The 12,698-nt window shown below is 52.9% G+C and overlaps 1 protein-coding gene across 2 annotated transcripts in view; it reads left to right on the forward strand.

Moving 5' to 3' along the window:
- Window positions 1-12,698, forward strand: part of STAB1 (stabilin 1) — a 191,501-nt gene that overhangs the window by 49,795 nt on the left and 129,008 nt on the right. For both annotated transcript variants that reach the window (XM_077276156.1, XM_077276157.1), the window contains one exon: window positions 790-901. In XM_077276156.1, the coding sequence (XP_077132271.1) occupies window positions 790-901 (112 nt within the window). The remainder of the gene's footprint in view (window positions 1-789; window positions 902-12,698) is intronic.

Consider the following 12,698-nt stretch of genomic DNA (forward strand, 5'->3'; position numbering starts at 1 on the left):
ACTGGGCTAGTTGTCTGACATTAGGTCTGTCTGGGGAAGAGGGTACGTGGAGGCGACACTCCATGTGCCCCTAAGAATCAGCCCAGGCTTGGCATCCCACATTGCAGGAGAGGATACGGAGAGGTGACACTCTCCGTGCTCGCCTGTTGATGGTTCGGGGAGATCGGAACCTTGAAAGGATCTGTCGACCCATTCGTCCGTGGAAACAATAAAATCAAAAGGTAAAAATAAAATAAAGAGTTTTGGGTCTGAATAGCAGACCCGTCCATGTGCCTCCTACGGACAATAAGCAAGAACTGGTTAGCTGAGAGCCAGCAGGAGGGTGTATACTGCAGGGGAGGAGCGAACTTTCTTTGTATCACTTAGTGTCAGCCTCCTAGAGGCAGCAGCATACACCCACACTCTGTGTCCCCCAATGAGGCGAAGGAGAAATACATGTACTCCAATATTGCTGTACACGTCAAAACATGTAAAGGTACTCAGTGTTTCTTGATCAGAGTGCAACAGCCTTCCAAGTACGTCAAGGTGACCTTTTACTATGGTTGGTCCCTAACCACTATATGTCCTACCACTCCATGTTCCACATCAGCCTCATGTGAATAGGCAGTAAAAATAAAATGTACTTTATTCGTCCCCCCCTGGAGTAATTGCATATATGCCTGAAATTTTGTGCATACTTTTCCAGATCTTTAGAACTTTTCTCACTGCACAGAATGTTGTTCTTCTTTTCCAAAACAAACCTTAAGTCCATTTTTGCCCTTAATCACACTTTACCGCTTTCCCATACAGTGCAATGATGGTGTCAGTGGGAACGGGAAGTGCGTGTGTTATCATAAGTATAAAGGACTTGCATGTCATATCTGCACTGAACCCAACAGACATGGCGATGACTGTGAGGAAGGTGAGTGAGCAGAAGAAATGTTAAACATGATATACATCAAACACAGCACCTTCGTTCAAAGGGGTTTTCCACTTTAACAAAAGTGGTGCCCAAGCGATTGTATAGGCAGACAGTAGTCTCCTTCCTAGTGTCCAGTACCGGTTCTGTACCGCTGCTCTGATCTATATGTTTTAACTGCAGCATGGATGTCACAAGCACAGTACAGAGCAGCATGGTGGCTCAGTGGTTAGCACTGTTGCTTTGCAGCACTGGGGTCCTGGGTTCAAATCCCACCAAGGACAACATCTACAAGCAGTTTGTATGTTCTCCCCGTGTTTGTGGAGCGCCCCCACACCGCCGCAGGGCCGAGGGGCACCCGGAGCCGGGCCTCTGAGTCTCTGCTCTGGGGTTGTCACGGTGGCTAGACCCGGTCCGTGGCCCTGTCTGTCAGTGGGGGACGTCCGGTGCAATAAGTGGTGGTGTAGCGGTAAATAACGAGGACACCAGGTTGCAGTCTCCTTACCTCTTTACTGAAGGTTTCGGAGTCCTCAGTCCAGAGCGCTGTTAACAGGGTTGTCAGAGACCGGCCGGTCCAAAAGTACATCAGGAGTTCTCTTTACAGGTGGGAATCAGTGTCTACCTCCTAGCGCTGGGTGTTGTAGTTCTTCCCTGCTGAGCTCCCGGGATAGTCCTCACAACTGTTTCTGTCTGTCTCTACTGTTCGTTCTCTCTGTCCTCCAGATGATATGGTAGGACGCACCCGTTTGACGGGGTAGGCCTGGAGTTCTTCCGGGACCCTAGAGTCGCCCCTCTCCCACAATTGCCTCCGTTGTCTGCTTAGGTGTTAAGTGGGACAGCCAACCTGTAATTGGCTGTCCGGCCGTGGTTTGCAGTGTACTTAAAGTCTCTTACTTGCTCGGCGTTCCGGCCACCGACTGTTTGCGCCTCAGAAGGATGTTGCCTCAGTCTAACAGCACGACTCCTTCTGGTCCCAATTCCTCTTTACTGTATTCCCGTTGTGCACTGGTAGTTCTGTTCTGAGGAGTCTGCCATGATCCCATCCCTGACAGGTCCTCTCACTAGCTCTTCCCAGCTACTTCTCCCTGTCTTCCTGTCCAACCCCCAGTTTTACCAGAGTGTGAGGAGTGGCCTACTAGATAGGACCACCCCCCCTGGTGGCCGGAGTGTGAAGTGTAGTGAGGTGTTACCTGGTCAGAGAAACTCCCTAGTGCAATCAGACGTACCATAGCTCCCCATAGTGGCGGAGCCACAGTACTGCAACGACCAGGACTCTGGGGCGCTGCACTCCCCCCCGGTTAAATCCAGTACTCCGGGACTGGGAAAACAAGAACAACAATACATGTTAACAGAAAACATACAGAATTTTGAAATAGCATAACAATTAAACATAACAGTGCTTCCCTTTATGGGAGGTGAGGACTCTTGAACGTTGCGAAAGTTAGGTCATGCACAGTTTATGACTCTCAGTTCAGTGGTTGAAACAGCGGGGACCCCGGGTAAACAAAGGGGCCCCCCTTTTTTGAAAGTTTTTGAGCAATTTACCATCCATTACTCTATTGTCCATTTTAAAACCTGTAACAAAAGATATATACAAAAAAAACATTTTCAACTAAAGAGCAGCCCTTATTAATACCTCCAAGTTTTGTAGCGGAGGGGAGTTTGATTTTGAGTGCTGCGTGTGGACCTTCGCAGCGCAGGGGTTGCTATTGGCCTAACAGGGCCCGCTATGCTTGCTACCGCTGGTGTAGTGCACTGTCTTCTAGCTACACTTCTAGTGAGTCTGGGTAGCACTGGCAGGTTGGGGCTCTCAGAGCTGCTGCTATCAACAGTGGGTACAGCAGATTCACTGATAGCAGAGGGAGGATTTGCCGGTTCAACGGTTGGCATGGCTTCATCAGGTAAGACTTGTTGAGGTAGCGGGGCCATATGATCTGGTACCATCATTGTTTCTGGTGGGTCCGGCTGTTGAAACATTAGAACAGGCACCACGATGGCTTGGTTTATCTGAGTCCAGGACTGGGGAAAGTCACCAAGGACGGTATGGAACATCTTCTCCTTTTCCACCGGCGGGGAGATTTCTGGGGCCGTGCCCCTCTCTTTCAACTTATCGGGGCAGACCTTAAGGTGATCCCTGGATACCGCTGTCGAGGTCTCCCCTCTGTCCTTGCTGATGAGACAGACCTTTGTGTTGTCGAAGTCGGATGGCAGGTATACGGTTCCGCTTCCCATTGGTCATCGAGCTTGTGTAATCTCCTCTTTCGTTTAAGTACTTGCTCACCAGGTGACAGGGGAATCGCAGGAGCGTGTTGGTTGTAGTCCCTTTCTTGTTTCTGCCTAGCCTGGGCGAGACTTCTCTCTACACACTCCTGTACTTCGCGGTATCTTCGCTGCCTTTCTGCATCCCAATCTGCCTCCGGCGAGGTATCTTCGGGTACTAGGACCCCCATGTCCAGATCAACGGGTAACCGACTAGATCTTCCTCGCATCAGGTACGCTGGAGTACAGTTGGTGGAACTTACTGGGATGTGGTTGTACATATCCACCAAGTCAGGCAACTTTATCGGCCACAGGTTCCGTTCCTCCACAGGCAAGGTCTTCAATAAATCGATTACCACCTGGTTCATCTTCTCGCACATCCCGTTGGTTTGAGGGTGGTACGGTGTGGTTCTGGTCTTCTTACACCCGTACAGTTGGCAGAATTCTTGGAACACTTCTGCTTCGAATGCAGGTCCCTGATCGGTCTGTACCTTCTCTGGGTAGCCATGGGGCCTACAAAAGTGCTGCTGGAAGGCCCTGGCGGCAGTCCTGGCCGTTAGATCCTTGACAGGCACAACCACCAAAAACCTGGAGTAGTGGTCCACGATGGTAAGGGCGTAGATATAGCCCGACCGGCTAGGTGTCAGCTTCACATGATCCAGCGCGACCAGTTCGAGCGGCCGTTTGGTGATGATAGGCCGCAGGGGAGCCCGTTGACTGTCACGGTCCTTCCTGCGCAGACTACATGGACCACACTCCCGACACCACTTCTCAATGGTTCTCTTCATGCCAATCCAATAGAACCTCCCTCGGAGCAGCTTCTCTAGCTTCCTCCATCCGAAGTGTCCGGCTCCATCATGGTAGGCTCCCAGAACCATGGGCGCATCTCGCCTTGGCACCACTATCTGCCACACCAATTCATGAGTACGTGGGTCAATGCTCCTCCTGCACAGCGTGCCATCATGGATAAACAGTTTGCTTCTCCCCTTCCACAGCTGTTGGGTTTCTTGTGGATCATCTGGGCCAGGGTGCAACCCAGCCTGCGTCAAGAGCTCCTTCACCTGACGGACCGCGGGGTCACTATCCTGGGTTTCTGCCCATCCGTGGTGGGGCAGGGGATTCAGCGTGGCATCCGGTTGGTTCTTGTGCCTGTTCTTCACATGGTGAGAGTTCTGAGTGGCTTTGGGGCGATGGAAGGCAGGCAGCTCCACCTCTTCAAGTGCCTCCGGGTCTTCTCCCATTTCTGGCAAATTGGGCATTCGGGACAAGGCATCGGCATTAGCATTCTTGTGTCCCGCTCGGTACTTGATGGTGAAATCATAGTTGGACAGCCGGGCCATCCACCGCTGTTCCAAGGCCCCTAGTTTGGCAGTGTCCAGATGCGTTACCGGATTATTGTCCGTGAAGACTGTGAATTTTGCAGAGGCCAGGTAGTGTTTAAACCTCTCTGTCACTGCCCAGACGATGGCCAGGAATTCCAGCTTAAAGGAACTGTAGTTGTCAGGGTTCCTTTCCGTGGGACGGAGTTTCCTGCTGGCGTAAGCGATCACCCTCTCTTTGCCTTTCTGGACCTGGGACAGCACGGCTCCTAATCCCACATTGCTGGCATCTGTGTACAGCACAAACGGTTGGTCGTATTCGGGGTAAGCCAGTACCTCTTCTCCCGTCAGTGCCGACTTCAAACAGGTGAAGGATTCCTCCATCTCCTCGTTCCAATCAAAGGGGGTGTTCCTCCCCTTGGTCTTCTTTGGTTGGCCCACCAGCAGGTTTTGCAAGGGTGCGGCCTTCTTGGTGAAGTCCTTAATAAACCTCCGGTAATAGCCTACCAGCCCGAGGAACTGCCGGACTTCGTGGAGGTCACTGGGCTTTGGCCAGTCCTTGATCACTGTGACCTTGTCGGGGTCTGGGGCCACTCCTTCAGCGCTCACCACATGGCCCAGGTACTGCACTTTAGGTTTCAGCAGATGACACTTGGACGGTTTCACCTTTAAGCCGAAGTTAGATAGGGCTTCAAACACCTCGGCCAGGTGCTTCAGATGGTCTTCGTAGGTCTTAGAGAAGACAATTACATCATCCAAATACAGCAGCACGGTTTCAAAGTTCATGTGTCCCAGGCAGCACTCCATCATCCTCTGGAACGTCCCGGGAGCATTGCACAATCCGAAGGGCATGTAGTTGAACTCGCAGAGACCCATTGGTGTCGTGAAGGCCGTCTTCTCTTTGTCCGCCTCCGCTACAGGAACCTGCCAGTACCCACTGGTGAGATCTAAGGTAGAGAAGTAGTTAGCAGATTTTAAGGCAGCCAGAGACTCCTCTATCCTGGGCAGTGGGTATGCGTCCTTATGTGTAATGCGATTCAACTGCCTGTAATCAACACACATCCTCATTGTACCATCTTTCTTTTTAACAAGGACTAACGGAGCTGCCCAGGGGCTACAGCTGTCTCTCACCACCCCAGCCTCCTTCATTTCCCGCAACATGTCCTTGGCACACTGGTAATGAGCTGGGGGTACAGAGCGATATCTCTCTTTTATGGGTCGGTGATCTCCCGTGGGGATATGATGTTGGATCCCTTTCACCTGCCCAAAATCTAAGGGGTGTTTGCTGAATACCTGCTCATACTCGTGTACCACCCTGTAGGCCCCCTGTTTTTGATGGGATGGGGTAGAGTCAGTGCCCACATGCAACTCCCGACACCAGTCTTTCGAGTGCTCTGCAGAACCTTTGTTCTCCGCCACGTTTGACGGGACCAAGGGTTCAGGTGTCTGTATCACACTATTATTGACAGTGAACAGTTTGGCGAGCGTGGTATACTTGGTGAGGTGAACCTCTTCCTTCCCACAATTGAGGACACGTACGGGCACTCTCCCCTGGCGGACGTCGACCACCCCCCGGGCTGTCAGAACAGTAGGCCTATTGTCTGAATATACGGGTTCTACCAAGGCCTGGTAGTCCTTACCCCTGAGGCCTATGGCTGCCCGACACCATATTAACATCTCACTCCTGGGGGGTATCGCGATGGGGTTTGAATCACTCACAGTGACACGACCAATCTCACCACCAGTCAGCTCTACCTGCTGTCTCTGCATCAGAGCTCTGATTTCCTTCTGCAGGGCACGTTGCTCACTGTGGCCAGCGGTTTCTGCCACCTGTTGCAACAAAACAATGACTTCTGCAAGACAATTTTCTATAACATTAGTACCAAGAGTCATCATGGGATTACATTCTCGACGATCAATATCAACAATCACAATCCCTTGGGCTTTCAATTCCACCCGCCCCACCTTGATGGTGACCTCCTTATACCCCACTTGTGGCAACGGCTGACCATTACTGGCTATTATGGTGAAATCATCGTCAGGGCCACGAGTAATATCAGTGTCCTCCCAATACCGGAACTGGTGTCCAGAAAAGCGTTCAAGGGGATTCCATCAATCACTACAGGGAGAACTGGTCGTCCTCCAATATACTTGGTTCTCCAATGCTGCGGGCCTGACCGTCCTACTCCTGGGGGTTGGCCCTTTGCCCCAGGGGTTGCTCGTTTAAAGGACAGTACCTTGCAATGTGGCCCACTTGGTGACAGCGGCGGCAGATGGGTCGTCCGTCCTGATGGAAGCGATCGCTGTCCCGGCCTCTGGTCGGTGGGGTCCTCTTCTGTCGCATCCAGGGGACATCTTCTGGTCTGGAGGCTAGCTGGATCTTTTTTTGGGGGGCCTCTTGTAGGGACTGCACCGTCCGGGCTAGGGCAGCAACGCTCTTGGTCAGCTCCTGCATCTGAAGACGGAGTCCTGCAGGGGAGTCGTCCTCGAAGCTCTGGGCGTCGGCCTCCGCGTCAACTGGGGTGTCCGATGCCACCTCCTGGTGGTATGTGAGAGCGGGGCGCCTGGGTGGTATTGCGCGGCTGCGTTGTCGCTCCTGCAATGCCTGGATAGCTTTATCTTTGAATTGCGCAAAAGTTAAGTCTGGATTTTGCATGGCCAGGAAGTGCAATTGGCCCCGCTGGTGACTGCACAGGAGCCCCTCAATGAACCGTTCCTTCAGAAGTTTATCCTCATCCTGCATGCTGCCGGGGTCACTCTGCTTAATGGCCCGCATCGCCTCCTGGAGATTAAGGGCATAGTCCCGTAAGCTATCCTGCGGCCTCTGTTTGCATCCATAGAAAGTCAGTTTAATTTCTGTAGCAGTGCGAGTATCGAAGGTGGCCTTAAGCTTTGCAAAAATCTGTTGCGCAGTTCCCTTATCCTCGGCGGGCCAGGACTTCAATTCTCTCAGAGCCGCCCCAAAGAGTTGGCTGGTTATCATATGAACCTTCTGAGGCTCTGTCAGGGGATAGAACTCGAGCAGGCTGCAGAGCCCTTCCTTAAAGTCAGTGAATGTATGAGACTCCCCAGAGTATCGTGGGAGCCAGGCCGCTCCGGGCAGATACGGCATAGAGAAGGGCATTATGGCTTTTGTGTTAGCGGCAGTGTCCGACTGGCTGAGGGGAACAGCGGGTTCTTCGGCAACCGGTGGTGGTATTAGGGCCGCGGCTTCGCCTGCTGCGGGGACCGGAGCTGCTCCTGCGTCCGCGGCTGCGGCCGCCACCTCCTCTCCTCCCGACTCGGACATGGCTCTCCCTTCCTCCCACTAACCTGCTGGAGGTCGGAGTTCCTCTTCCGGGATTGGCGCCTTACCGCGCTTTTCGTTCCGCGTTTCTTTTGGCTGGTTCCGCCCACGTAGCTAAGGCTCCTCCCTCTGTGCGCGGCAATGGCGAATTTTGGCGGTAAATGGCAATACACAGTCCAAGCTCAATAAATCACAGTTCCAAGGCACACATGACCTGATTCTTCAGGCTTAAGTAGATCCTGTTCGTGACGCCAAGTTGGAGCGCCCCCACACCGCCGCAGGGCCGAGGGGCACCCGGAGCCGGGCCTCTGAGTCTCTGCTCTGGGGTTGTCATGGTGGCTAGACCCGGTCCGTTGCCCTGTCTGTCAGTGGGGGACGTCCGGTGCAATAAGTGGTGGTGTAGCGGTAAATAACGAGGACACCAGGTTGCAGTCTCCTTACCTCTTTACTGAAGGTTTCGGAGTCCTCAGTCCAGAGCGCTGTTAACAGGGTTGTCAGAGACCGGCCGGTCCAAAGGTACATCAGGAGTTCTCTTTACAGGTGGGAATCAGTGTCTACCTCCTAGCGCTGGGTGTTGTAGTTCTTCCCTGCTGAGCTCCCGGGATAGTCCTCACAACTGTTTCTGTCTGTCTCTACTGTTCGTTCTCTCCGTCCTCCAGATGATATGGTAGGACGCACCCGTTTGACGGGGTAGGCCTGGAGTTCTTCCGGGACCCTAGAGTCGCCCCTCTCCCACAATTGCCTCCGTTGTCTGCTTAGGTGTTAAGTGGGACAGCCAACCTGTAATTGGCTGTCCGGCCGTGGTTTGCAGTGTACTTGAAGTCTCTTACTTGCTCGGCGTTCCGGCCACCGACTGTTTGCGCCTCAGAAGGATGTTGCCTCAGTCTAACAGCACGACTCCTTCTGGTCCCAATTCCTCTTTACTGTATTCCCGTTGTGCACTGGTAGTTCTGTTCTGAGGAGTCTGCCATGATCCCATCCCTGACAGGTCCTCTCACTAGCTCTTCCCAGCTACTTCTCACTGTCTTCCTGTCCAACCCCCAGTTTTACCAGAGTGTGAGGAGTGGCCTACTAGATAGGACCACCCCCCCTGGTGGCCGGAGTGTGAAGTGTAGTGAGGTGTTACCTGGTCAGAGAAACTCCCTAGTGCAATCAGACGTACCATAGCTCCCCATAGTGGCGGAGCCACAGTACTGCAACGACCAGGACTCTGGGGCGCTGCATTTGCGTGGATTTCCGCTGGGTACTCCGGTTTCTTCCCACACTCCAAACACATATTGATAGGGAATTTAGATTGTTTGCCCCAATGGGGACAGTGATGATATCAGTAAAGTGGTGTGAGTCCTCATTAATTGATAACTTTTAATGGCTAACTGAAAAGATGGTAACAATTTCTATCTACTGGCTAACACGGTACAAAGATACAGTTGTGGCCAAAAGTATTGACACCCCTGCAATTCTGTCAGATAATACTCAGTTTCTTCCTGAAAATGATTGCAATCACAAATTCTTTTGTATTATTATCTTCATTTAATTTGTCTTAAATGAAAAAACACAAAAGAGAATGAAGCAAAAAGAGGGATTTTTGGTACTTACCGTAAAATCTCTTTCTTGGAGCCTTCATTGGGGGACACAGGACAACCATGGGTGTATGCTGCTGCTGCTAGGAGGCTGACACTATGCAAAAAAGGAAAAAGGCGTAGCTCCTCCCCGGCAGTATACACCCACTGACAGGCACCAAGCACCTCAGTTAGTGCAAAAAGCAGTAGGAGAAGCGACAGAACTCATAACAGTAAAAGTACCAACTCAACTAGGGTCTCCAGGCCCCAAACACGATACCAGAACAAACCAGTAGGGAGGGTGCTGTGTCCCCCAATGAAGGCTCCAAGAAAGAGATTTTACGGTAAGTACCAAAAATCCCTCTTTCTTTATCGCTTCATTGGGGGACACAGGACAACCATGGGACATCCAAAAGCAGTCCCGGAAAAGGGTGGGTAGAAAGGAAAAGAGAAAAGGTCTCAGGCCGGCCGGTGTGCGACCGCCGCCTGCAGTACCTTCCTACCAAGACCTGCATCGGACGAGGCTTGGGTATGAACCCGATAGAACCTCGTAAACGTGTGCAAAGACGACCAGGTTGCGGCCTTGCAAACTTGTAAAGCGGAGGCCTGGTGGCAAACAGCCCAAGAAGCTCCGACAGCTCTGGTGGAGTGAGCTCGCACCCCCGGGGGAGGACGTGCCTCATGAACACGGTACGATTCTGAAACTGCGGAGCGAATCCAGCACGAAATGGTGGATTTAGACGCTTGAAAGCCCTTCCGACGACCTTCAGAAACGACAAGGAGAGAATCGGATTGACGGAAGGGAGCGGTTCTAGAAAGATAGACCCGAATGGCCCTGACCACGTCAAGCTTGTGAAGAGACTTCTCCAAAAGATGAGCCGGAGAAGGGCAAAATGATGGAAGGACAATGTCTTCGTTGATGTGGAAAGCCGAGACCACCTTGGGAAGGAATTCAGGAACCGGTTGAAGAACGACCTTATCCTGATGAAGAATCAGGAAAGGGGAACGACATGACAGGGCTGTCAACTCGGAGACCCTCCTGATGGATGTAATGGCAATGAGGAAGGAGACCTTCCAGGAGAGAAGGGAAAAGGGCACGTCATGAAGAGGCTCAAAGGGAGCAGCCTGAAGAGCGCCAAGGACTAGGTTAAGGTTCCAAGGGAGGACGGAAAGGAGGGGCGATATGCACAACTCCCTGTAGAAAAGTCCGAACCTGGTGAATGGAGGAAAGGTCACTATGGAAGAGAATCGACAGAGCGGACACTTGTCCCTTGAGTGTGCTGAGGGATAAGCCCGAATCGAGACCAGACTGGAGGAAACCGAGAAGATCCGAAAGAGAAAAGGACATTGGAAAAACTTCATTGGTTTCGCACCAGCGAAAGAACGCTTTCCAGTACCTATGGTAGATACGGGAAGAAGCCGGTTTTCTGGCTCAGATCATGGTCTGTATGACCTGGGAAGAGAGACCAGAGTTTTTCAGGACTGTGGCCTCAACGGCCATGCCATTAAACTCAGCGACTGAGAACTCTGGTGGTAGAGAGGTCCCTGCGAGAGGAGGTCTGGCCGATCCGGGAGTCTCCAAGGAGTGTCCGCGAGTATGTTTACGAGCTCGGCGTACCACGGCTGCCTTGGCCAGTCCGGCGCTATCAGTATGACTGGAATCCCTTCCAACTTGATCTTCTTTACCACCCTTGGAATCAAGGGGAGGGGTGGGAACAGGTAGGGAAACTGAAACTGGGACCATGGAATTACCAGGGTGTCGTGGCTGACGGCAAGAGGATCCCGGGACCTGGCGACAAACTGAGGGACCTTGTGGTTCATCCGAGACGCCATAAGATTGACGTCTGGCGTACCCCAGCGGAGGCAAATTTGATTGAAGACTGCGGGGTGGAGAGACCACTCGCCCGCTGCTAGGCCCTGGCGACTGAGAAAGTCGGCTGCCCAGTTTTCTACCCCAGGGATATGAACGGCTGATTTGGCCGGAACGTGGCGTTCCACCCACCGAAGAATCTTTGCCACTTCTGCCATTACTTGGTCGCTGCGAGTCCCGCCCTGGTGGTTTAAGTACGCCACGGCCGTGGCATTGTCCGACTGGATGCAGACGGGAAGATTCGTCAGAAGAGACTGCCAGCGGATTAACGCAAGGAAGATTGCCCTGATCTCCAGAAGGTTGATGGGAAGGAGAGCTTCCTGGGTGGTCCAACGGCCCTGAGCCATGTGTTGTCGGAAGACTGCTCCCCACCCGAGAAGGCTGGCATCGGTGGTGATGACCTGCCACTGAAGGGGAAGAAATGATCTTCCTCTCAGGAGAGAGGAGGACAACGTCCACCAGGTTAGGGACTGACAGACCTGGAAAGGAAGGTGGACGGGACGGTCCAGGGAGCCCAAGGACCTGTTCCAGGTGGATAGGAGGAATAGTTGGAGGGGGCGGGTGTGGAACTGGGCGAAAGGAACAGCCTCCATGGAGGCCACCATCTTTCCCAGGACTCCCATGCAGAAACTAAGTGACTGAGGGGCTGAGCGTTTGAGAAGGCGGACCGCCTTGAGGAGTACTGAGAACTTGTCCTCTGGGAGGAAGACCCGAGCTAAGTTCGTGTCGAACACCATGCCCTGGAAGGACAGTCGTTGGGATGGAATCAGAGAGGACTTGGTCCGGTTGATAATCCAGCCAAGACGGGTCAGGGTGTCCAGGGAGACCTGGAGACTGTGGGCACAGTCTAGACGAGAGGACCCCTTGATCAACAGATCGTTCAGGTAGGGGATAACGAGGATCCCCCTGGAACGAAGGAGGGCCATGACCGCTGCCATGATTTTGGTGAAGACCCTGGGGGCAGACACTAAACTGAAGGGGAGAGCCGTGAACTGGTAGTGATTGTCCCCGACAGCAAACCGAAGGCATCTCTGATGCCGTACGCAGATGGGGTCATGAAGGTACGCATCTTGGATGTCGACCGAGCAGAGGAACTCCCCGGGTTCCATGGCGGCGATCACTGACCGCAGGGATTCCATTCTGAAGTGGCGAGGTCGGACGTGGTGGTTCAGAAGCTTCAAATCCAGGATAGGGCGAAGAGACCCACCCTTCTTTGGGACTACAAAAAGGTTCGAGTAGAACCCGCAAAAACGGTCTTCGGAAGGAACGGGAATTACGACTCCGGCGGCGACCAGAGAAGTTACGGCTTGAAGCAAGCCGGGTAAATGGGACGGTTGCTTTGGGGGGCGAGAGAGAAATAAGCGATTTTCCGGGAGGGTAGAACATTCGATCTTGTACCCGGAGGTGATAATCTCTCTGACCCAGGCGTCGCTGATCACTGACAGCCAGGTGTCTTTGAAGAGAAGAAGCCTGCCTCCCACCCTGGAAAGACTCCCAGGTGGGGGCG

This window comes from Ranitomeya variabilis, chromosome 8 (genome assembly GCF_051348905.1).
Source record: "Ranitomeya variabilis isolate aRanVar5 chromosome 8, aRanVar5.hap1, whole genome shotgun sequence".
Lineage (NCBI taxonomy): Eukaryota > Metazoa > Chordata > Amphibia > Anura > Dendrobatidae > Ranitomeya > Ranitomeya variabilis.